At 49.0% G+C, this 26224-nt stretch overlaps 1 protein-coding gene across 2 annotated transcripts in view; it reads right to left on the bottom strand.

Moving 5' to 3' along the window:
• Nucleotides 1-26224, bottom strand: part of FAM3B (FAM3 metabolism regulating signaling molecule B) — a 41999-nt gene that overhangs the window by 10692 nt on the left and 5083 nt on the right. The window contains exons 2-3 of one of the 2 annotated variants that reach the window (XM_030329799.1): nt 24355-24498; nt 14808-14931 (exon numbers count right to left, since the gene is read on the bottom strand). In XM_030329799.1, coding sequence (XP_030185659.1) covers nt 14808-14931; nt 24355-24498 — 268 coding nt within the window. The remainder of the gene's footprint in view (nt 1-14807; nt 14932-24354; nt 24499-26224) is intronic. The other variant, XM_030329800.1, reaches the window with a different exon arrangement.

Raw genomic sequence — 26224 nt, 5'->3', positions numbered from 1 at the left:
AGAAGCACAATGAACACCAAAGAGAATACAGCAATAACAACAGACACAGCAGGGTATAAGTGCTGAAAACCAAAGACAAGGAAAAATCATACAGATAATAGGAGAGGGAAAAGAAGGCTGTTACTTTCACAGGATTAGCAATTCAGTTGTTAGCTGACTCTCATGAGAAACAATGGAAGCCAGAAGACAATGAAATGGTATCTGGATGGGTTGAAACACAACCTTGGAACAAACATCTTTCAACAATGAAGATGAAATAAAGATACTTCAACATACACTGAGACAGTTCCCCACCACCAGACAACACAGAAGCTTTTGTTCTGTATCTTTTGTTGTAATAAACCTTATCTATAAGTATTAGCTGTTACTGAGTCTTACCAGTCCCCCTAGAATATCACTGAAGTTGAGGGTAGCTGTGCGACCCCCCAAAACAATATCCAACTGAAGTATATGCACATGTCCACAAGGAGATGTGTAATTATACTACACATTTGATGTCCAAGTGGACCTATTTCAGCCTGTTTTCAATTCTAGAATTTCTTTTGTTTTTCTTTGGATTGTATTTCATTTTTGAATATGCAATACATTTATGCGGTTCAAAAATCACCCTTATGTGCACAAAATAAAATTATACCCAAAGAAATCTTCCCTATATCCTCCATTTGTTCTCCTCATCCCCTGTTCTCATTTCCATTAATTTTTCTTAGTTTCTGATTTACTCCTCCAGTGTGTGTTTTTATGTCAAAAATAAGCAAATTGCATGTGTATGATTAATATATGTTTACGCCTGTGTTTTACATATAGGTATATATACATGTGTGAGTACACTTATGTGTGAGTGTATCTACGTAGATGTGTGTATTCCTTATCATATTCTTTTATAACCAACTAGTAAATGTGTTGCTCTGAGTTCTGTGAGCCGTTCTAGCAAATAACGAAACCCAAGGAGGAGGTCATGGGAACTCGGATTTATAGCCAGTCAGAAGCATAGGAACAATCTGGGACTTGTGATTGCATCTGAAGTGTGGGGGGAGAGAGTCTTGTGAGACTAAGCCCTTAACCTGTGGAGTCTGAGGCCATCTTCAAGTAGGGTCAGAATCGAGTTGAATTATAGACCACCCAGCTGGTGTGGCAGATAATTGCTTGATGTTGGGAAAAACCTACCACACACTGGGTACGATGCACTCAGAGTATCGTGTGTAGTGTAAGGAAAACAATGGGGTTTTTCTTTATGCACCCAAAATAATGGGGCTCACTTGAGAAGAAACAGATAACTTGAGTAGCTCTGTATTTATTAAAGAAATTGAAGTGTGCAGTTAGAAATCTTCTCACAAAGAACACTCCAGGCCAGAAGGCTTCACTGGGGAACTGCACCAAATCCTTAAAGAAATAATACCAATTTTGTACAAACTCTCTCAGAATATTGAAAAGGAGAGAATACTCACCAATATACTCCACCCTGATACCAAAACCAGAAAAAAAAAATAAGAAGAAAACCATAGACCAATATCTCTCATGAATGCACATACAAAAATTTTTAACAGAATTTTAGCCAATTGAACCCAACAATATAGAAAAAGGATGATATATCACAAGCAAGTGGGACTTACCTCAGAAATGCAAGGTTGGCTTAATATTCAAAAATGTAATTTGCCATATTAGCAGACTAAAAAAGACAAACTATATAATCACTTCAAGAGATGCATAAGGGACACTGGCTGGCTCAGTCGGCTGAGCGTCCAACTTCGGCTCAGGTCATGGTCTCACAGTCTGTGGGTTCAAGCCCTGCATCGGGCTCTGTGCTGACAGCTCAGAGCCTGGAGCCTGCTTTGTATTGTGTCTCCCTCTCCCTCTGCCCCTCCCCTGCTCATGCTCTGTCTCTCTCTGTCTCAGAAATAAACATTAAAAAAATTAAAAAATTAATTAAAATTAATTTAATTAAAAAATTAAACATTAAAAAATAGAGGTGCCTGGGTGGCTCCGTCGGTTAAGCGTCCAACTTCAGCTTAGGTCATGATCTCGCGGTCTGTGAGTTCGAGCCCCATGTCAGGCTCTGTGCTGACCGCTAGGAGCCTGGAGCCTGCTTTGGATTCTGTGTCTCCCTCTCTCTGCTCCTCCCCCACTCGTGCTTGGTCTCTCTCTCTCTCTCTCTCTCTCAAAAATAAACATTAAAAAAAGAGAGATGCAGAAAAAAAACATGTGACAAAATCTAGTATCCATCACTGATTAAAAACTCTCAGAAATCTTGAGGTAGAAGGAATTTCCTCAACTGATAAAGGGTTTCTATGAAAAATCCCTAATTAACATCATATTTAATGATGAACGATGGAATGCGTTTCCTCTACGACAAGGAAAAAGGCAATGATGTCTACTCTCAGCATTTCTATCCAGCATTGTAGTGGAGGTTTTATCCAGTGTAATCAGGCAAGAAAAAGAAAGCAAAGGCATGCAGATTAAAAAAGAAATGGTAAGGGTCACCTGGGTGGCTCAGTTGATTTTGGCTTAGGTCACGATCCCAGTGTCGTGGGCTTCATGCCGTGTTGGGCTTCATGCTGAGCATGGTGCCTGTTTGAGATTCTCCTTCTCTCTCTGTCTCTCCCTCTGCCCCTCCCCTCCCTAAAAAAAATATTCTTTTTTTGTTTTTAATGTTTATCTTTATTTTTGAGACAGACAGAGCACGGGTGGGGGAGGGGCACAGAGAGAGGGAGACCCAGAATCGGAAGCAGGCTCCAGGCTCTGAGCTGTCAGCACAGAGCCTGATGCGGGGCTGGAATTCATCAACTGCGAGATCATGACCTGAGCTGAAGTCGAACGCTCAACCGACTGAGCCACCCAGGTGCCCCAAAAACTATTCTTAAAAAAAAGAAAAGAAGTGGTAAAACTCTCTTTTATTGGGGGTGGGTAGATGGCATTATCATCTACATAGACTATCCAATGTAAAAACAAAACTACTAGAACTAATAAGTGAGTTTAGCAAGGTTGTGGGATATAAGCTCATTATCCAAAAATCAATCGTATCTCTATATGCTAGTAATAAACAACTGGAAATTTAAAAAAAAATTTAAATATACTATAGCATCAAAAATGAAATACTTACAGATAAATATAGTAAAAGAGCTACAAGATGTGTATATTGAATACAGTAAAAACATTACTCAGACAAGTTGAAGAAAATTTTAATAAATGGAGAGCTAACTATGTTTCTTGAGTAAAAGACTCAACATTGCTAAAATGCCATTTCTCCCCAAATTGATCTAGAGACCCAATGCAATCCCAATCAAAAGCCAATAGTTTTGTGTAGCAATGTGTAAGCTGATTCTAAAATTCATATGTATATGGAAAGGATCTAAAATAGTCAAAATAATTTTGAAAAAGAAAAACAAAACTGAAGAAATTATGTTACTGAACTTCAAGAATTACTGTAAAGCTACATTTATCAGGGCAGTTTATATAATGAAAGACAGACAAGTGGAAGGGAATGGAGAGTCCAGAATTAGATATGTTCCCTTGATTTTGGCCAATGGTACAAATTCAGTAGACAAAGACGGTATTTTGAATAAATGTGCTAGAACAATTGGATACCCACATTTAAAAGTGATTTCAGTCCAGACTTCACATCATATGCAAAAATTAACCCCAAAGGGGTATCTCACAGTATACGTATTGAAAAATCTAAAATTATCAAATTTCTAGAAGAAAAATACAAGAAAATTTCTGTGACTTTGGGTTGGGCAGACAGGATCTTAGATAGGACACAAAAAATATGATCCTAAAATTAAAAACTGGTAAATTGGACTTCAATAAAATTAAGAATTTCTGCTCTTTGATAAACACAGTTAAGAGAAGAAAAAAGACAAGCCACAAACTGGGAGAAAATATTTGCAAATCATGTACTTGATGAAGGACTTGGATACAGAATATATAAAGAAATCTGAAAGTCAATAATAAGAAAACAACCCAGGGGCACCTGGGTGGCTCAGTCAGTTAAGCATCCAACTTCAGCTCAGGTTCATGGTTCATGAATTCAAGCTGCGCATCAGGGTCTCTGCTGCTGGCAGCACAGAGCCCGCTTCAGATCCTCTGCTCCCTTGTCTTTGTGCTCCTCCCCCACGTGTACGCTCTCTCACTGTCTCTCTCGAAAATAAACATTAAAAAAAATTTTTTTTAATATTATTTTTGAGAGACAGAGGGAGAGAATCAGAGCGTGAGCAGGAGAGAAGCAGAGAGGGAGACACAGAATCGGAAGCAGGCTCCAGGCTCTGAGCTGTCAGCACAGAGCCTGATGCGGGGCTCAAACCCATGAACTGTGAGATCGTGACCCGAGCCGAAGTCAGGAGCTCAACCGACTGAGCCACCCAGGCGCCTCTTAAATATTTCTTTTAAAAAGAAAACAACCCAGTTAAAAAATGGACAACTGACTTAAATAGACACTTCATCAAATAAGATATACGTATAGCAAATACATACACGGAAAGAGGTGCGACATCAGTAGTTATTAGGAAAATGCAGATTAGAAACTTAGATACCACTGCACACCTGTTAGGATGTCCTAGATTGGAAGGACTGAGCATACGAGTGTTAGTGCAGCATGATGGTGGATCAACTCTCATACACTGATGGGAATGTAACACAGGACAACACATTGCTTTCAATACTTAAAATGTTTCACCCCATTTTCTTCTTGTTTGCCTGGTTTCCGAAAAAAAGCCCAATATAATTCTTCGCCTTGTTGCTTTATAGGTAAGGTGCTTTTGGTTTTTTTTTACTTTGTTTTATTTGCCTCTGGTTTCTCATACGATTTTTCTCCTTGTCTTTGATCCTCTGTAGTTTGACATACTTAGGTGTAGATATTTTAGTATTTATCTTACTTGGTTCCATTAAGCTCCCTGGATCTGTGGTTTGGGGCCTGTCAATAATTTTGGAAAACTTCCAGCAACACTGCTTCAAATATTTCTGTTCCTTTCTCTTTCCCTTCTTCTGGTACTCCTGTTACACATTATACCTTTTTACTTGTCCCACAGTTCTTGGATATTCTGTTGTGTTTTTTCCCTTTCTTCAGTCGTTTTTTCCCTTCTCTTCCTCTTTCAGTTTGGGAATTTCTATTGACATATCCTCCAGCTCCCCAACTCTTTCCTTTCTTGTATCTGGTCTACTGATGAACCCATCAAAGGTGTTTCTCATTTCTGTTACAGTAATTAATTTCCTTTGATTCTTTCTTAGGGTTTTCATCTCTCTGCTGACATTGCTCGTCTGTACTTGTATTTTGTCCACTTTTTCAATTGGAACCTTGAGCATATTAATCATAGTTGTTTCAAATTCCTGGTCTGCTAATTGCAAAATCTCTGCTATGCTTGAGTCAAGTTCTGATGCTTGCCCCGTCTCTTCAAACTGTGCTGTTTACCTTTAGTGTGCTTGTTACTTGTTTTTGAAAGCTAGGCATAGTATGCCAGTTAAAAGGAACAGAGGTACCCTGATGAACCTGGATGCAAAAGTCCTCAATAAGATACTAGCCAACCAGAGCCAACGATACATTAAAAGAATTATTCATCATGATCAAGAGGATTTATACCCAGGATGCAGGGCTGGTTCGATATCCACAAAATAATCAATGTAATACATCACATCAATAAAAGAAAGGACAAGAACCAGATGAGTCTCTCAATAGGTGCAGAGAAAGCACTTGACAAAATACAGCATCCTTTCTTGAGAAAAACCCTCAGAAAGTAGGGATAGAAGGATCATACCTCAAGATCTTAAAAGCCACATGTGAAAGACCCACCGCTAATATCATCCTCAATGGGGAAAAACTGAGAGCTTTCCCCCTGAGGTCAGGAACACAACAGGGCTGTCCACTCTTGCCACTGTTATTCAACATAGTTTTGAAGTCCTAGCCTCCGCAATCAGACAACACAATGGAATAAAAGGCATCCAAACTGGCAATCAGGAAGTCAACCTTTCACTCTTTACAGATGACATGATAGTCTATATGGAAAACCTAAAAGATTCCACCAAAAAATTGCTAGAACTGATCCATGAATTCAGCAAAGTGGCAGACTATAAAAATCAATGCACAGAAATCGGTTGCATTTCTATACACCAATAATGAAGCAACACAAAGAGAAATCAAGGAATCGATCCCATTTGCAATTGCACCAAAAAGCATAAAATACCTAGGAATAAATTGAACCAAAGAGGTGAAAAATCTATACACTGAAAACTATAGAAAGCTCATGAAAGAAATTGAAGAAGACACACACAAAAAATGGAAAAATATTCCATGCACCTGGATTGGAAGAACAAATATTGTTAAAATGTCAATACTACCCAAAGCAATCTACATGTTCAGTGCAATCCCTATCAAAATAACACCAGCATTCTTCACAGAGCTAGAACAAACAATCCTGAAGTTTGCATGGAATCAGAAAAGACCCCAAATAGCCAAAGCAATCTTGAAAAAGAAAACCAAAGCTGGAGGCATCACAATTCCGGACTTCAAGATGGAGACATCACAATTCCAGACTTCAAGATGGATTACAAAGCTGTAATCAAGACAGTATGGTACTGGCACAAGAACAGACACTCAGATCAATGGAACTGAATAGGGAACCCAGAAATGGACCCACAAGCATATGGCCAGCTAATCTTTGACAAAGCAGGAACGAATATCCAATGGAATGAGGACAGTCTCTTCAACAAGTGGTGCTGGGAAAACTGGACAGCGACATGCAGAACAATGAACCTGGACCACTTTCTTACACCATACACAAAAATAAACTCAAAATGGATGAAAGACCTAAATGTAAGGCAGGAAGCCATCAGAATCCTCAAGGAGAAAATAGGCAAAAACCTATTTGATCTTGGCCACAGCAACTTCTTCCTCAAAACATCTCCGGAGGAAAGGGAAACAAAAGCAAAAAATGAACTACCGGGACCTCGTCAAAATAAAAAGCTTCTGTACAGTGAAGGAAACAATCCGCAAAACTAAAAGGCAACCGACAGAATGGGAGAAGATATTTGCAAATGACATATCAGATAAAGGGTTATTTTCCAAAATGTAAAGAACTTATCAAACTCAACACCCCAAAACCAAATAATCCAGTGAAGAAATCAGGAAAAGACATGAATACACGCTTCTCCCAAGAAGACATCCGGATGGCCAACTGACACATGAAAAAATGCGCAGTATCACTCATCATCAGGGAAATAGAAATCAAAACCACAATGAGATACCACCTCACACCTGTCAGAGTGGTTAACATTAACAACTCAGGCAACAACAGATGTTGGCGAGGATGCGGAGAAAGAGGATCTCTTTTGCACTGCTGGTGGGAATGCAAGCTGGTGCAGCCACTCCGGAAAACAGTATGGAGGTTTCTCAAAAAACTAAAAACAGAACTACCCTACGACCCAGCAATTGCACTACTAGGTATTTATCCAAGGGATACAGATGTGCTGTTTTTTTTAAATTTTTTAATGTTTATTTATTTTTGAGAGAGAGAGATAGAGAATGCAAGCCATGGAGGGGCAGAGAGAGAGGGAGAAAGAATCTGAAGCAGGCTCCAGGCTCTGAGCTGTCAGCACAGAGCCTGATGCAGGGCTTGAACCCACCAACCGTGACATCATGACCTGAGCCAAAGTCGGACACTCAACCGACAGAGCCACCCAGGTGCCCCCAGGTGAGCTGTTTTGAAGGGACACATGCACCCCCGTGTTTATAGCAGCACTATTGACAATAGCCAAAGTATGGAAAGAGCCCAAATGTCCATCGATGGATGAATGGATAAAGAAGATGTGGTATATAGATACAATGGCGTATTACTCGGCAATCAAAAAGAATGAAATCTTGCCATTTGCAACTACGTGGATGGAACTGGAGGTTATTATGCTAAGTGAAATTAGTCACTCAGAGAAAGACAAAAATCATATGACTTCTCTCATATGTGGAATTTAAGATGCAAAACAGATGAACATAAGGGAAGGGAAGGAAAAATAATACGAAAACAAGGAGGGGGACAAAACATAAGAGCCTGTTAAATACAGGGAACAGACTGAGGGTTGCTGGAGGGTTATGGGTGATGGACATTAACGCAGACACTTGTTGGGATGAGCACTGGGCATATACATAGGGGATGAATCATTGGAATCTACTCCTGAAATCATTATTGCACTATATGCTAACTAACTTGCATGGAAATGAAAAAATAAGTGAATAATTTTTTTTGAAAAAAAGGAACAGAGGTAAATAGAACTTTAGTATGAGTGTTTATGTTCACCTGACTAGGAGTGATCTGTGTTTGTTAGTTGCTGTGGGCTGTAGGTGCCAAAGGCTAAAATTTCTCTCCTATGTCTAGGATATGCCTAGAGACTCTTTTTAAAATTGGGTTTAGCCTTGTGGTTCTTTTACGCTGTAACCCTCTGTTTTGTTTTGTTTTGTTTTGTTTTTTTGAATGTTTATTTATTCATTTGGAGGGACAGAGAGAGAGAGAACAGGAAGGGGAGAGAGAGTGGGAGAAGAGAGAATTCCAAGCAGGCTCAATGCTAACAGCAGGAGGTCACGGGGCTCAATCCCACGAACCATGAGATCGTGACCTGAGCAAAAATCAAGAGTCAGATGCTCAACCAACTGCAAACCCCTGTTATGTCAAAGGAGCTTCTTTTGTGTGACGTTAAGATGTGGGGGAAGGAGAAATGTTGTACAGTCCCAAGACTGAGTCTCGATCTTCTGGGGAGCCTGTGCTACTTGGGCGGTGGGCTTCACAAGAGGCCATATTGTTTCTTTGACCCCTTAGGTGAGACAGGAAGGTTAGAGGGGGCTGGTTTAGAGGGGGCCCCTCTGGTGTGGGGTATTTCCTCCCACAGGTCAGTTAGTATCAGGGAAAACCCACATTGGTTAGACTCTGGCAAAAAGTTTCTCTTGAAGGCAGGCCATCGTGAAGGAGAACAGAGCCCTGGGGGCATATTTCAGACCGCTGTTTTCCCTCCCCCCTGACAAAAGCAGGAGGGGATTTTTTTCTTTGATCTTTACTCTGAGAGCCTGGTGGGGTTCCTGGCAGAAAAACGCAGGAAAGTGTAGGGATTCCTCCAAGGTTTGGCCTGCAGGAGTTTTAATCTCTCAAAATGGTCCAAAACCCCCGTCAGCAGCAACTGACCAATTGCCCCTGAAGGATTCCTGCCTGATGCTGGCTCCAAGCTGACGTGGGATTCTGGGGATCTGCCCGTCTCTCCCATTTTCAGGCCGGTGGTTTGCCCTGTGACCTCAATTCTCGGGTATGTGTATGCTTTTATGTATAGCATAAAAATTGGAGGTTTATGTGCCGTGATCCAATCTAAGAGTTGTTTTCCCTTAACTGGCAGCTTTCGGACCACCTGCTATTGTGTGAGACCTACTAGTTATTCGTCATACCATCATACTTGGGTTGTTTTCTGGTTTTGTTGCTTTTTAAAATTTTAAAATTTTGCTTTCACTATACAGGTTTTTTTCTTTTGTTTTTTTTTTTTTGTTTGTTTGTTTTTTTTTCAACGTTTATTTATTTTTGGGACAGAGAGAGACAGAGCATGAACGGGGGAGGGGCAGAGAGAGAGGGAGACACAGAATCGGAAACAGGCTCCAGGCTCTGAGCCATCAGCCCAGAGCCTGACGCGGGGCTCGAACTCACGGACGGCGAGATCGTGACCTGGCTGAAGTCGGACGCTCAACCGACTGTGCCACCCAGGCGCCCCTTTTTTTTTTTTTTTAACGTTTACTTATTTTTGAGAGAGAGAGAGAGACAGAGCACAAACACGGGTGGGGCAGAGAGAGAGAGGGAGACACAGAATCCGAAGCAGGCTCTAGGGTCTGAGCTATTAACACAGAACCTGATACGGGGCTCAAATCCACGAACCAGGAGGTCATGACCTGAGCCGAAGTTGGACGCTCAACCGACTGAGCCACCCAGGCACCCCATACAGTGTTTTTGGCTTTGTTAAAGGTCATATATTTTAAAAATAGCATTTTAATAAGTGAACAGATAAAATACGGAGAAGATTTTTTACAAACACACAAAAAAGACTACTTTAATAGGTAAAGAATCTTGTAAACCAATAAAAAGGCCAGTGACAGAGGTGAAAATGGGCAAGAGATACGAACAGACAGTTTACAGAAAACCAACACAAAGGCTCTTAGCTTAAAAGATCCTCAATTCACTCACGGCAAAAGCAATGAAAGTAAAAATCTCATCTGAGACTTCAATGTCTATCTCTCAGAGTGGCAGAGATCAAAGTCTCTGTCAACATGCTGGGCTGGACAGACTATGGGGGAACGGTCATTCTCGCTGTGCTAATCTGAATCCTCTGAGAAGCGGCTATCCGAACAGGATAAAATGCACAAGAATTTGTATCAGGGGAACTGCCTACAAGAGGAGAGGGGGAAGGGGCTGAGTTAAGGGGGGAGAGCCATCAGACTGCAATACAAGTCTGACCCTAAGCCAAAGACAGGGGGACGGAGCCTTGCAGTCTCTGGAGGGTTCAGCAAGGCCACCGGGGCATCTGGAACCCAAGCCAGCCATCGGCAGAGCCTGACTCCCAGGAGTGGGTTTGCCTGGTGCCCCTCTGCTCACACGGATTTTCTCCTTCACCAAACTCTCCCCTGAGCTCCTTTTTTAACTAGGCCTGACTTCGAACGTTGTGCCCATGTCTGCATTGTCCAATTTTAGAAGAACTCTGCTAAGTCAGTTTATCGGGGTCCCCCTCCCTTTGATAGCTGATCACCCTCCATATCTGGTTGGGTTTGCTAGCCAGGTGGTGTCTGATCGCCCAGCCCGCCTTCTGCAAAACACAGGAGGGGACCAGGAAAGTGGAAGGCGCCATCTCTTAGAAAAAGGGGTTAAGATTCCAGAGAGGGAGACAAGGCCGTCCCAGGATGACGGTGGATAGGGGTGCCAGACGGCAGCTGTACGGTGACCCGAGAGCAACCTGGCTGACCCGAGTGGGTCGGAAGGCTCCAGAAGAGGAACTTGGTGGATATCTGATGGGACGTTAGATTTGTTTTTTAACTAGAAGAACATTTTGGGATTAAACTGATGTAGGTAACAGAAAACCAAGCAAGCTGACAACCAACAAAAAGACAAGGAGACACGATGGTTGTACACGATGTGATTCAGCCATGAAGAACCTTCACTTACCCGTGTTTAAAAAAAACAAACAGGGAGTCCTGGGTGGCTCAGTCGGTTGAGCATCTGACCGGCTCAGGTCATGATCTCACCGTTCGTGAGTTCAAGCCCCATGTCAGGCTCTCTGCCATCAGCACAGAGCCCGCTTCAGATCCTCTGTCTCCCTCTCTCTCTGCCCCTCCTCTACTTATGCTCTCTCTCAAAAATAAATAAATATTAAAAAAAAAAAAAGCAAACAAAACTGGAGGCCACCATTTGAATATATCCCTAGACCAACCATCACAGTCACGTAACCAAAACTTGACACGGAGACACTGACTCTGACCTTAAAATGTGACCTTTCCCCACATCCGGGTGACTTTTCAGCTGCGAACAAGTAAGGTCATGCCTCCGGAAGGCATGGCCGTCTCCAGTGACAAGTGACCCTGGACAACGATGCACTAACTCACGCCTGCCTCGTAAATGCCACTGCGACTACTGAGGCCTGGGCTTTCCAACCACGGTCGGTTGGGAGGTCTCCTGTTCTCCAACCGTTTCCCACTCAGTAACACGCTCATATCAAGGAAAAGTCCTTTGGATTTTCTCTTGACGGTCTTACTCATGCAAATGCTGGGGTTTGATCACGCTAAAAGGCGTGGGTCAGGACCACGGTGTGGAGGAAGACAGCAGTGGGCGGTGTGGGGGGACCGCTCACCTACTGAGTGGCCGGCCCACAGATGATGCCTAACCTGGGAAAGCCAACAAGGGCCAGCCCGAGGCTGCCATTAGAGATGGGAAGTAAGGAAAGAGGCTGCTGAGAGATGGAAACTGCTGTCCCTGGGGCCGGCACGGCTGCGGTGCCCATTGAGGGCTGGTGGCACTAAGGAAACGAGCAGCAGAGAACCGCCTTGTCTTTCTACATAAATTGTATTTTTTCTTCATATGATGATCACCACAACCCAGCACTCTTGCTCCGTGAGTCGACTACAAAAAAACCACAACGCTATGCCCGGCAAGTGACGCTCCGTAGGCCTCTGCCTGGGTTTACTCCCCTGTCCCTTTTAACCTGCTGTTATCTGAGTCTGTCCTGCTTTGCACCACGCCGTGTTCTGAAAACCATCTGGAATACTGTTTGAAAGCAGGCGAGCTACATTTGGGTCCCGCCTATTCATATCGTGAGTTGTTCCGTTAGACTACTGGACTCAAGACAGTCTACCCAGCACACCCTGGACTCCAGGGCAGAATCCTGGCTCTGCCATGAGCTCTGAGTGACGAGGGGCAGGCTGCTGAATCTGTGAGTCGGTCCCCTTGACTGTGCCATGGGGATGACAGACAGGACACCTCACAGGAAGTCGCCTGAAGTTAACACATACGTGCATTAGTGTGTCCTAGGTTGGCATGAAGCTGTTGTTTTGGGACCATGGTCAGGGGAAGGCTTCAGGCAGTGTGGACCAGTGGGAACCCGGTGCTCTGGGTCTAATTTGGAACAATTCCCTTCTGGTGATGTGATTCTGGGTGAGCATCCCTGTCCCACTGTCCCTACCCCTCCCAGGTCTCCCTCTTCTTTTTTTTTTTTTTTTAAGTTTATTCCTTTAGTTTTGAGAGAAAGAGAGTACAGGGAAGGGGTGGAGAGAGAGGGAGACAGAGAATCCCAGGCAGGCTCCACGCTGTCAGCGCAGAGCCTGACGTGGGGCTCGAACTCACGAGCCGTGAGATCATGACCTGAGCTGAAGTCAAGAGCTGGACGCTCAATGGACCGAGCCCCCCCAGGTGCCTCTCCTCTCTTCTCTACCACAGTCTCCTGCTCAGTTTTCAAGCCGAATCCCCACCTTGTCTCCTCCATGGACCTCTCTGGCAATCCCATTCAATGCTACATTTGCTTCTGGAATATTCCACAACCACCCACAAAATCACCATATCGCCTTCACCACGGAAGACTGAAAAATCTGTTCTCTCCCAAGTATAACAGTTCTTGGTGGGGAAGGAGGGGCTTGGCCCCCAGGAGACATGCGGCCGTGTATAGAGACACGTATGGCTGTCACAGCTGGACGGGGTAGCCTATGGTATCCACCAGCTGGACGTCTGGGATGCTACTGAACCCACGCCACAGACAAGGTCATTGGTCCACAGGGTCAGCGGTGTTGAGGTGGAGAACCCTGAACTGTGACATCAGCTCCTTGAGCACAAGAGCCATGTTTACTGTCACTATTCTGCCACCGAGTGCCCCACCCGGGGGGTTTGTGTGAAGGAATGTTTATCGATAAGCCCCCCGGGGCTGAGTAAAGCGGGCCTTGGGTGAGTGAGGGACCCCCAAAGGGCAGTGTGCTTTCCATCCAGTCCCCGTACGGAATGGGGAATGTGCTGAGACCAGGCGGGGGGGGGGGGGTGCCAAGTCTACGGCTCGTGCCCTGGCGTGCTACGCTCCTTGGGAGGATGAGCTAAGTGCAGAGACGACGAATTAAAAGTTGGAGAGAGGGACGTGCATCTCTCGCAATGAGTCAGCCAGCAACGAGAAAGGAAGGCGAGCCCAGTTTTGGGAAAAGGGTGGATGATTGGGAAAGACTTCCTCCTCCGTGTTGGGGAAAGCCCACGCTCTCTCTCCTTTGTAGTAACTATTCATGGCCTAAGCATCCTTAAGCTAGGTGTTACGGATTGCACTGTGGCCTCTCAAAATCCACATGCTGATGTCCTAGCTCGCGGTACCCCAGAACGTGACCTTCTTTGGAGGAAGGGCCTTCCAAGAGGTGACTAAGTTAACATGAGGCCATTAGGGTGGTCCTACTTCATATAACTGGTGTCCTTTTGAAAGGGGGGAATCAGGACACAGACACACACACACACACACACACACACAGAAGACAGCTCTTTGCAAGCCCAGGAGAGAGGTTGGGACAGACTCCCCCTCACAGAGGGAACCAGCCCTGCCCACACCTTGACCTTGGGCGACCAGCCTCCAGGACTGTGAGAGAATGAATAAATGGCTGTTGTTTAAGCATCCGGTCCGCGGTGCTTTGGTAGGGCCACCGGGGCAGAAGCAAACACTAGGCCAGGGCAGTTCTAAGCGCCGAGATTTATTTAAGCTATCGTGGGTCAGGCCGTCAGGAAGGAGGAGGTGTGGGCTGCCAGGAGAAATGATATCTGCTTTAATCCACGAGGGTGAGGACCATAAAAATAAAAGGGAAGCAAGGGGCACCTGGGTGGCTCAGTCGGTTGACTTCAACTCAGGTCATGATCTCACAGTCTGTGAGCTCGAGCCCCGCGTCGGGCTCTGTGCTGACAGCTAGGAGCCTGGAGCCTGCTTCGGATTCTGCGTCTCCCTCTCTCTCTGCCCCTCCCCCGCTCACGCTCTGTCTCTCTCAAAAATAAATAAACAGTAAAAAAAAATTTTTTTAAAGAAGGAAAGCAAGACGGCATCTGCTGAATTCTGGCATGTCTATGACTTTGGAGGGCTGTGCCACGTGTTCGGAGCAGGGCACAACATGGAAGCTCGGCGCTGTCCCACCCGCAGGCAAATGAGAGCTCAAGGTGGGGACACCCCCCCACCACAGGACACAGCAGCTGTCGCCCGCATTCCCGCTTGGACTCCCAGCCTTTGCCTTTCCCTCTGAGGGCACGCATGCCGCGGGGCTGGCCCCGGGGAAGGGAAGGCATCACGTGGGTGTCCTCATCACGGGTACTCACAGCTCGTCTTCAAAGCAGATTTTGGCATATTTGTCCCTGCCGCCCCTGCTGAGCAAGCGGTAGGCGTAGGTGTCCGAGGGGCACGGGGTCCAGTGGTCACATTTCTGCCTTTTAGGGGCTGGGGCTGCAACAAACAGGAACATAACGGTTAGCATCTTGCAGGTACTTGTCAAATGGACCCACTACCCGACCGTGAGCAGTGGCCCTTCGATCCCAAGACTCCACCCTGGGGTGGGGGAAGGGAGTGGGGAAGGGAGTCACCAACTTTGCATTGGCAGCGTCCGAAATCCCCCTAGAGCTACAGCTGGTTTAACCTGCATGTGTCTTTTTTTTAATGTTTATTTATTTTTGAGAGACAGAGAGACGGAGCACAAGTTGGGGAGGGGCAGAGAGAGAAGGAGACACAGAATCGGAAGCGGGCTCCAGGCTCCGAGCTGTCTGCACAGAGCCCGACGCGGGACTTGAACTCACAAGCCGTGAGATCGTGACCTGAGCCGAAATCGAAGCTTGACCGACTGAGCCACCCAGGCGCCCCTGATCTGTGTTTGTCTTAAAATAACAAATCTGCACAAGGGAGAGGATGCTGGGTGGGCATAACAATTTCAGAAGGTGAGGGAGCCCCTGCTCAGGGCCGGTTCCCTCACTGACATTCTTGGCACACAATATGGAAAGAAAGCTCCCTTGGGTCGAAGGGGGCTGGTGAGCAAAGCAACAGCCATCTATGGAGCATCTATCCAGCTTCTGCATTTACACACCCTGACACACACACACACACACACACACACACACACACACACACACCTGCTCTGGCCACGTGACCCCTTTCCTTCCATATGAGCCTGAGACACTGAGTTTTTCCGCCAGGGGGCGACGAGGTCGGCGCTGGCAGGCCATAGAGATGTCTCCCCAGCACCCCTACCTCACAGGGGCAGCACCTGAGGAGCCCAGCTGGCCTTGGGACAGCCCCGCGCCCCTCCCTCTGCTGGGTGCCATGTGGCCGTCCCTCCCACGTGCCCTTCTCTGTCTGCCGTCGTCCACAGAACCCGCCGTGCTGTGCCCAGTTCAGATTTAAAATCCCAAGTCCCCCTCTCGCTTGTCCAGTTTGACCAGAGGTGTGATCCGTGCCTCTCTGACTGAGGACGCACGGCTGTGACAGCCAGGCAGGTGGTGAGGCCCTGGGAGGCCCTGCTGGCGGGAATCCGGGTGCAGACACGCACGGGGAAGGTCCGGAGCCGGACGGGCAGAACTTCTCGGGGAGCACAGGGAAGCAGGCGCCCCGGCTGGGGATGGGGGCACACGGAGCTCTCCAGGGAGCGCGTGCCCCATCCACATCTTCCCCTCCCTCCTCGCCTGCCCCGCCCCTGAGACCTCCGGCTGCCCAGCTCTCTGTTCTCTTTTCTTTCTCTTGGCCCTCAGCTTATCCCCCAGTCCCCTTCCCCCAGGAGACGGTGTCTGTCTCCTCTCCGCCCTGCTCCCAGCCCCCGGGTGGGATGTGGTAAACGCAGCGGCTCTACTCTTAGTTGACCGACTGAGTGGGCATCTGCACCCCCCGGGTGGGGGAGAAACCTCCTGACTTCAGAGACGCCGAACTCTGTCCCCACCCCGCACCCCATGTGAAAGCCGCGAGGGACCGTAAGGCTTTCTGGACACGTGTGGCTACAGGCCCCAGTCCACCTTCACCAACCTTCCTTCCTATCGAGTCTATCTTTTAACACAAGAAAGGACCGTGGGGTTTTTTACCTTTCCTTGTTTAATTTCTGCCGGAGAAAAGTAAAGTGAAAGAAAAGGAAAACAGTCCACATGTTTTCACTCTAAACAATCTTGAGATTCTTTTTGGCGTATCTTCCTCCAGACTTTTCTATGCATGCAGAGGGCATCTGCAAAGTTGGTATACATAGGTTGTATATATTCAAGCAGCACGTTACTTCCATAAGTGTTCACGTAATGTACTTAATACATTTTTTCCCCATCTCTAAATTTAAAGCGAGGGGTCCAACCATGAATGTGAAAAAGTGCCAAAAATACAGCATCTTCTCTGTGTCTCTGGATTTGGGGCACTACAGTATTTATTTTAGCTCTTTTTTTTTTTCCAATTTAATAAGAATACCCATTACTTCAAAGTTAGAGGTAATTTCCCTAAAAACACACCGGGCATAGTATTTGAAAACGTTAACATACTGTTTAAAAGGAGATGTGTCCGGCGGGGGTCTGGGTAGCTCAGTCAGTTCAGCATCTGACTCTTGGTTTTGGCTCAGGTCACGATCTCATGGTTCGTGGGATCGAGCCCCGCACCAGGCTCTGCACTGATGGTGCACAGTCTGCTTGGGATTCCTTCTCTCCCTCTCTCTCTCTGCCCCTCCCATGTGTGCGTGCTCGCACACGCTCTCTCTCTCTCTTTCTCAGAATAAATAAATAAACAAACATTTAAAAAATAAAATAAAAGCAGGTGTGCCCTGTCTCCTGGCGTGCAGACATCCTGTGTATACAGCCCACCCGGAGAGAATATTCTTGAAGGGGGATCCACATACATCCTACCGGGTACCTGCCTTGCCTCAACGTTGGTGTCCCTGTCCCCTTAACAAGCACACAGACTCGCTCCCTCGTGCGCGGACCCTGCTGTTCCCCACACAACTGGAACGAGAGTCACCGAAGCAGCCCTCTGCTCTTGGAGAAGGACACTGCTTCCGGGCCTTGCCATCACCCCAGGCTGTAGGAGGGCCCTGGCCATGTGGTCCTCTCAACCTAGAGCTGAGAAGGACCTACGTGTGTCCTGAACGCACTGAGCACGCTGACAGGAGTGCCATGTTGACTGACGGAGGTGGCCAGTGTCCCGTGTGCCCAACGGCCACACTGTGCCCCCTGGGAATGTGGAGACAGAACGACAGCAGATTAGCACAGTGATGGCAAGGGTTAGAGGAAAAGGGATTTTGGATTGTTCTAGAGCCAGGGGCCGGGACTCCACCTGGGAGAGAGACCTGGTGAAGGTCAGGAGGAAACAAAGGGCTGGGTGGGGCAGTGCGGGCTGGGTCCCAACCTGAGCTGTTCCTGTTCTCCTGTTGCTGTCCCCTCTGCCCCGCCTGGCTGGGGCTCGGGACACGGGGACACGGACAAGATGACTGGCGCAGCAGGGCAAGCACAGTACAGACTTGACCCGCCCATCCCTCCCGCCCTCTCACCCCAGGCCTGACGCTGGAGTTTCCCAGCCGGGCCGTCCTTGGGAGATGGGGAGATGGGGAGGAGGGCTCCCATAAGGATGTTCTCCCGTGGCCTCCTCCTCCCCTGGGGTCAGCAGCATGACCCGACTTGCTGTCTGCACGGCGGCCAGCTCCCCTGGGGGCCGGGTGGGCTGGGAGCAGGGCCCCACGCTTTGCTGGGAGTGCCACGGGCCGGTCTTCCAAACCTGTGGCCCCGCCACTCACAGGCCCTTGCAAAATGCAGGTGCTGCTCGTGTAGATGTGTGTGGGTGCGTTTTCTAGAAGGGAGGCGTTGGTTTTCATAGGATTCTCCAAGGAGAATGCGGTTCTTATGACCAAAGTGACGTGGAGATGCTGTTTTCTCACAGGGCCTGGGGACGGTTGTGTGGCATTTTAAAAAGGTTTTCTGGGGACTCCTGGGGGGCTCAGTCGGTTGAACGTCCGACTTCGGCTCAGGTCATGATCTCGCGGTTCATGAGTTCGGGCCCCGCATAGGGCTCTGTGCTGATGGCTCAGAGCCTGGAGCCTGCTTCGGATTCTGTGTGTGTGTTTCTCTCTCTGCCCCTCCCTCGCTCTGTCTCTCTCTCTCCCTCAAAAATAAATAAACACGAAGAAAAAAATTTTTAAGGTTTTCTTAACCTTCTACCCATTCCCTAGAAGCACAAAATACCATTACGTGCACAAAGATCATATTCGTTATTTGGAGTGGGGGTGTGGAAAGACAGATACATCGTCTCAGAAGACAGAGCTCTGTCCCAACCCTGCCTCTTCCCCACCGTGCTCCCCAACCAGGTTCACTCCTTGACAAATTCGCAGAGTCTGACCTCACAGATAGGTATTCAAAAAATACCTGTTAAATACCCGACACCGTGTTACATCTAGGTCCTGGGCCCTTTTCCTGAAACTCATTCCCCAAAGACCGAACAGGAAAGCCCTCGTGAGCACCCAGAAGCTGACGCCCAGCCAGCACAAACAGCCAGCCTGCTGGTCAGTCTCCTGCTTATGGGTCTCCCAAAAAACCCGCTTGTTGTTCTAAGTGAGACCCGATGTCCTGATGGGCGGTGTGGTTCCCACACAGCTGGCCTCCTGCTGGGAATTTCAGTCCAGAAATCATTCTCTTGCTGAGGGAAGCCTACCTTAGTTCTTATCCGTACATTAACTAAAGCAAATATAGGTTCTTAGGCTCCACCCTGAACCCAGATTTTTAATTTCCTGGAGCAGGGTCCAGGAACCTGTCTTCCTGAAGTACTTCCTGATTTGGGAACCATGGCTACATTCACCCCTTTAAATGAGGAAGGTGATTCCAGAAATGCGATCCTGCCGTGTGCTCCAGGCAGAGAGGAAGGGTGCTCCCGGGCATGCGCTGAAGGCATTTCAGCCACGTCAACTCGTCTCATTGTTCTATAGGAGATGAAAGTCCGGTCCACAAAAAGCAAAACCCGGAAGGCACCCAAAGAGGGCTGGTGTCTCTCATAATCAGTGATAATGATTTCTCAGATGCCCCAGGGGCGGTGACAGGTGCCAGACGCTTGGCACACCCACCGGTTCACCTGGCTCAGTGATGCCAATGCACAAAGATGCTGCACCCCCCGGGGAGACCGTGGGCACACCGCCGTGTCACCTCCACCAGCTTCTGTCCCCATGTCCCCCCAAAGGGAGTGGCATTGCACCTTCACTGAGGGGGCATGGGATTAGAAAGCAGGAAACACAGCTGATCCCGGAGGACACAGCACCCTGGAAGGCAGGGTTGATTTTGGAACTGGAAAGAGCCTCAGACGTAGACCGCATTTACAACGTCCCCTCAGCGACAGAGGAGGGATCTCGAAGACACTGACAACTAGTTAAGAGCAGAATCAGAAGTGGCTTTTTGGGGTACCTGGGCGGCTCAGTCAGTTGAGCGTCTGACTTCGGCTCAGGTCATGATCTCTCAGTTTGTGAGTTCGAGCCCTGCGTCAGGCTCTCTGCTGCCCACACAGAGCCTGCTTCGGATCTTCTGTCCCCCTCTCTCTCTCTGTTGTCCCCTCTCTTCCCCACCCCCGTTTATGCTCGCTCTCACTCTCTCTCTCTCTCAAAAATAAATAAAGGTTAAAAAAAAAAGTAGCTTTTTCAGGGGCACCTGGGTGGCTCAGTCAGTTGACTGTCTGGCTCTTGATTTCAGCTCGGGTTATGATCTCACGGTTCGTGGGTTCGGGCCCCGCATCGGGCTCTGGGCTGACAGTGTGGAGCCTGCTTGGGATTCTCTCTCTCCCTCTCCCTCTACCCCTCCTCCGCCCCTTCAAAAAAAATAAATAAATAAACATTTCTTAAAAAGTACTTTTTCGGGGCACCTGGGTGGCTCAGTCGGTTAAGCATCCGACTTTGGCTCAGGTCTTGATCTCATGGTCCATGAGTTCAAGCCCCACGTCAGGCTCTGTGCTCACAGCTCAGAGCCTGGAACCTGCTTCAGATTCTGTGTCTCCCTCTCTCTCTCTGACCCTCCCCTGTTCATGCTCTGTCTCTCTGTCTCAAAAATAAATAAAATTAAAAAATTTAAAAAAAAAGTACTTTTTCTGGCTTTTTTGTGCAATGGTAGCCATTTAGCGGTCATCAGCTCCTCTCACCTCGGCTGAGAATCTAGGAAGGCAGCTCACCACGGCTGATTTGCCTGACTTGGTCCCCTCTCGCAAGAGTGCCTAAGAAAATGATTCGACGACCTCGTATCTGGAGTATACGAGAGAAAACTCCAACAGGATCCTCCTTCCACTTGCTGTCTCCTGAAACTGACCTTCGCGGCCTGGGGTTGCAAGCTGTGTGTGGGGCACGCGGGGCCTCCCGCCAGATGCACCCCTCCAGTGACGTACAAATTCTTCCACAGACACTTACTAAAATACATGTTAGACATCAGGTACCAGACCCAACCTGACGGGACCGCAGTCGACGCAGGAGCTTTCACACACGCAAACGCGGGAGACGGAAGGTAAGCTAGGACGGATCATGGTACATTGTGACATGTGCCGTGGGGTGGGGGAGGGGGGTGATCAGGCATCAGTAGCTTCACACGTACCCAAAACTCCCTGCAAATCAACAAGAAGAAAGAGAAGCACCGCAGAGAAACGGGCAAGGCACACGCGCGCAGTATACGGAGGAGGGGACAGGGCACAGGGACGAAGGCCTGGCGTTCCCAGTCGCCGCCTGCCACGGAACCACAGGCCCCGGGCCAAGGGGTCAGCACCTTCTGATGCCAAGATACACTCATCGGCAGGACAGGACAGTTCTGTCTGCGATTAGGTATCCAAACAGAGAGATGCTGTCACCAAGAGATGCTGGTTGGGAGAATGGACTGGAGCGGAAAATGGGGCGAAGGGGCAGGAAAAGTCAAACCAGGGCCGCCTTTGCCCAGGTAGGTGATAACCCGGCATGTTAACTCCCTCACCCGGGCAGAGGGTCAAAGACGTGAGGAGGAAGGGCGGTGGGGGGAGACTGAGGCCTGAGAGGAGAGAAGGAGCCGGAAGGCGCTCTGTCCTCCGGGGCGAGCACGGCATCCTTCACAAAGGAGCCAGGCCGATGCAGTCAGTCCTCTCACCAAACATGAGGAACAGGGTGGCACAGGGCAGCCGGAGCACGGATTCCCAACGGCCGGGTCGCGGAAACCACCAGATTCAGGGGTACTTGGGGTGAGCTCAGATTTACCGTCTCGTAAAGACGGCGGGGAGGCAACATCCAACGTGAGGACGGTATGAGCCCAGCAGAGCACGGACTCGCGGGTGAGAATTAACTTCAAAAACCCAAAGCCACCCTCCCCGGGCTGGGCGGCTGTGCCGGGAGGTGGGTCATTTTCAGAGAATAGTTTATGAAGTGGAAAAGCAAACCACGGATTAGGGGGAAAGCCCGAGGTGGAGGGACGTCAGGGCCAAGTGAGGGGGGCTCAGCCCGCGTGGCCTCGGGCACGGAGGTGACTACTCTGTGGGTGCCTCCGGCTCCTGGGCCCCCGTCCGTCCGTGCCCAGCACCGATCTCACAGGCCAACACTCTCCTTCCTCTGCTTCAGATCTGATCAGACATGGGGGGTCACTGAGGACATGAGAACAAACACTCCCAGGAGGGTGTTCCCGTCATTCTGCTGAGCCAAGAGTAACAGAGGTCCCTGTGCTGATGGCAGGAGCTGCGCTCACCTTGAACCCTGTCCAAAGCCAAGGATGACTAGGTCCCTGTGTGCTCAACAGGCACGGAGGAGTGCAGGTGTCCAGAGGGACCCAGGGGTTCGCTGAGGGCTCTACAGGCAGTGCCTGGCCAAAGGGTACCTGTGTTTGCACGGAGGCCACTCCCTGGGGGCTTGACAATGGCACGAAATGAGCCCCACAGCAAAGCCCGCAGAGCCCCAAGGACGACGCGGTCCCTGTTAATGTCTTATCCACGCGAGCCCTGAACCACCAATCGATCACTAGGCTCAACCCCCAAACTCTGAGCCCACAGGACGCCCAGGAAGTCATGTGTCCCTCCAAAGTGGAGCCGACTGCCAGCAGGAGCCAGGACGCAGCCCTCACACCAGCCATGGTCACCCGCTCTCCCGCCACCTCTGGGTTTCCAGGAACCAGATAGTGCTTCAGTTGCAGGGGAAGGTGACAGGGCCTCCCCCGGCCTGCGCTGGGGGGGGGGAGGGGGGGGCTTGGAAACCACACGAAGGAGCCCCACTCAAAAGGCAGGCCTCAGAGGCAGCTCCTAGAGGCAAGCCCACATCCAGGACAGCCGGCACATTTTGTATAACAATGGGGACGATGAGAAAGCCCTTTGAGGGTGTCTCCCATGTTCTCTATGTGTGTGGGCCCCACCTGGCACTGGGCCTCATCCGCAGTCTGGATGCTGTAGGCGTATCCAATTGAATGCACATTCACTATGGAAACTTCATTTAAAATAAAAACAGTCAGGGGTGCCTGGGTGGTTCAGTCAGTTAAGCGTCCGACTTCGGCTCAGGTCATGATCTCACGGTCCGTGAGTTCCAGCCCCGCGTCGGGCTCTGTGCTGACAGCTCGGAGCCTGGAGCCTGTTTCCGATTCTGTGTCTCCCTCTCTCTCTGCCCCTCCCCTGTTCATGCTCTGTCTCTCTCTGTCTCAAAAATAAATAAACGTTAAAAAAAAATTTTAAATAAATAAAGTAAAAACAGTCATAATCACTTCCTAGAAAGTTATGGGTTTTTAAAATTTTTTTTTATGGGGGTGGTCATAAAAGGTAATTAATCCAAGGGCGCCTGGGTGGCTCGTCGGGTAAGCCTCCGACTCCTGATTTCTGCTCAGGTCCTGATATCGTGGTTTGTGGGATCGAGCCCCACATGGCACTGACATCAAGGAAGCTTCTTGGGATTCTCTCTCCCTCCTTCTATCTCTGCCTCTACTCTGCCCACTCTCCCCCATAAATAAATAAATAAATAAATAAATAAATAAATAAATAAATAAATAAATAGCTTTTCAGAAATGCGATTAATCTGAAAAGGAAGAGATTTACAAGTTTTTTTTTAAAGATTTTATTTGGGGAGGGGGGCCTCCTGGGTGGTTCAGCCAGTTAAGTGTCCGACTTTGGCTCAGGTCATGATCTCACGGTTCGTGGGTTCGAGCCCTGCATCGGGCTCTGTGCTGACAACTCAGAGCCCAGAGCCTGATTTGGATTCTGTGTCCCCCTCTCTCTGCTCCTTCCCCATTCACTCTCTGTCTCAAAAATAAGAACCATTGGAAAAAAAGATCTCTTTTTAAGTAGGCTCCACACCCAACATGGGGCTCAATCAAACTCATGACCCTGAGATCAAGAGTCACATCCTCTACCGATTGAGCCAGCCAGGCACCCCCCTTGCTTTCACAACTTCTTAAAAATCATTACCCAGTTCTTTATATTTGCGCAAATTAATTTTGTAGGACCCATTTCTGCATTGAAAACGTGCCAGCTTACCTACTTAGAATGAGATTTTGAAAAAGGGTACAAATTACTACCTGAGTGCCCCACGCCTTTTCCTATGGAGACTGTAATGGAGATTCTGTGGTTTCACTTAATTCCCAGTTTGCGTTGTATTCCAAATGCTTATTTTTATCTGACACCTCCTGGACATGAAGTTTCTTTGTTTTCCTAACATCATAGTTTGTCGTGGGGTCTCATATGGGGATGAGCAGGGGTATCCTACTTTGGAAAGGTGTGGGAGCCCAAGGGGCGAGTATTACTCCCCCCTTCTCCCCCTCCTCCTCCTCCTCCTCATCATCACCATCACCATCATCATCATGATCAACTTCATCAACATCAAATGGCCAGCTTGGGCACAGCTGAGGCCAGACGCCCCCTCACCACCACGGCTGGGTTTCAGAACCGTGAGTCGACACATCTCGTGGAACTCACCCTTGAGGATGGGCCTCTCACCAATGTTCCGGATGCTATAAGCAGCACTGGACAGGGATACCTCCGGAATGAGCTCTGCGAGCAGGTACCCAGAATACCAGGCGCATATGGACGCGAAGAGGAAGAACACAGCCTTCAGAGTGCCTGGGGACAGACAAGACACAGTGGTGGATGCCCGGGGAACAGGTGCCATCCTAGCCCCCTTCCTGCACCACGTCTGCAGGGCGCTCCGAGGAGAAATTACTCCTGGGTAAGCGGGAGCCGGGTCAGGCCCATGGCTGCCTCGATGAAACCATGATGGCTTCGCTGGCGCTGCTAAGACTAAGCATTTGTCGCCATAGCAGCGAAAGATGCAAACAAGTTAGGGATGTTTTCTATGCCCATTTTTTAGATTTGCGGTCGGTCTGGGTCTCAGCTTCCTCAAATGCTAACATCAACGATTCATTCGTGGCCTGCAGACTGAAAATCCCAGAGGGCGGGGACTTTGTTTGGTTTATGCTGAGAACAGCACCTGGAGTCCCTGTAACACTGGGAACAGCCACCAAGCCTGTCATTATCATCACAGACAAGTTGGCGGCGAAACCTAGGTCTGGCAGAAGCAGAAAGTCCCTGGAGGGAGTCTTTCTGGTTGACTGGCTCTGGTACCTCCCTCCCACTTTTTTCTAATGTTTTATTATTTATTCTTGAGAGAGACAGAGTGCGAGCAGGGGCGGGGCAGAGGGAGAGGGAGACACAGGCTCCAGGCTCTGAGCCGTCAGCACAGAGCCCGACGCGGGGCTCAAACCTGCCAACGGTGAGATCGTGACTTGAACCGAAGTCAGCCGCTCAACCAACTGAGCCACCCAGGCGCCCCAATTAAAAAAAAAAAAAAGGCATCACCCACTCCTAGGTCAGGGGAAGCCTAGGGGGTCAACTCCTCGTCCCTTCACAGACAACCTGCCACCAATCCTTTCTGATTTCAGCCCCCAAATATCTCAGAGATCAGGACTCAGTTCAGGATCACCCACAGCGCCAAGATGCAGGCCCAGCATACAAAGGCAGCACGAATTTCCCGATCAGCGTTTAACCGTGTGTTAATGGGTCCAGTCCTAAGAATTAAGAAAAAGCAGGACAGGGGGGAGGGAGGAGAGGAGAAAGAAAAGAAGGTGGAAAAAGAAAAGGGGAAGGGAAGAGACCCTCCCCCCCCCCCCCCCACCGCTTGGCCCCACCATGTTCTGGCTGCCTCACATCTGCACCCACTCAGGCCAAGCACCTAGAAATAACTGTCCCCTCCCACAGGTGGCTCAGGGCGGCTGTGCTGGTCGAGGCCTCCCAGGTCCTCCACGCTGCCAGCGCCCTGCCCCTGGACGGCAGACTCCCCTGCGCATGGCCTCCCCGGACGACCCTCCCGCTCCTGACAGGGCTCCCACTTTGTGGGCATGGCTGGCCTTCTCTGCCGGCTCTCCCTCCCAGGGCGCAGCCCGGGCCTCTCCTCAGGACCCCAGGGCCTGAGTTCCTCTGAGTTCACGATCCTCTGAGTTCCTGGCAGGGGCGCCCCACCGCGGACCTGCGGTCAGCACCCTGGGATGTCTAGGCTGCACATTTGGCACGTTCCGGAAAACCCTTCCTCCTCCCTGCCCCCCAGGTCTGCTCCTGACCCGCGTGCGGCCCATCCCAGTGCATGGACGGGGTCGGGTGCCAGGCAGCTGGGACCCTTCCTTCGTGGCACGCTTCCCCACCCAGCCCTGATGGAATCCATCGGCCAGTCTCCATGGGTTCACCTCCACCATTAATCTCACCTCCCCGACTTCTCTGCCTCTCTCTAGCCTCCCCCTCCCCAGGCCACGACCATCCTCAATCTTCCCTCCCGCTGACAGGGACAGAAAAGCCC

This window comes from Lynx canadensis, chromosome C2, assembly GCF_007474595.2.
Source record: "Lynx canadensis isolate LIC74 chromosome C2, mLynCan4.pri.v2, whole genome shotgun sequence".
Taxonomy (NCBI): Eukaryota; Metazoa; Chordata; class Mammalia; order Carnivora; family Felidae; genus Lynx; species Lynx canadensis.
Note: the sequence above shows the minus strand (reverse complement) of the source record. Positions and strands in the feature narration are given on the sequence as shown.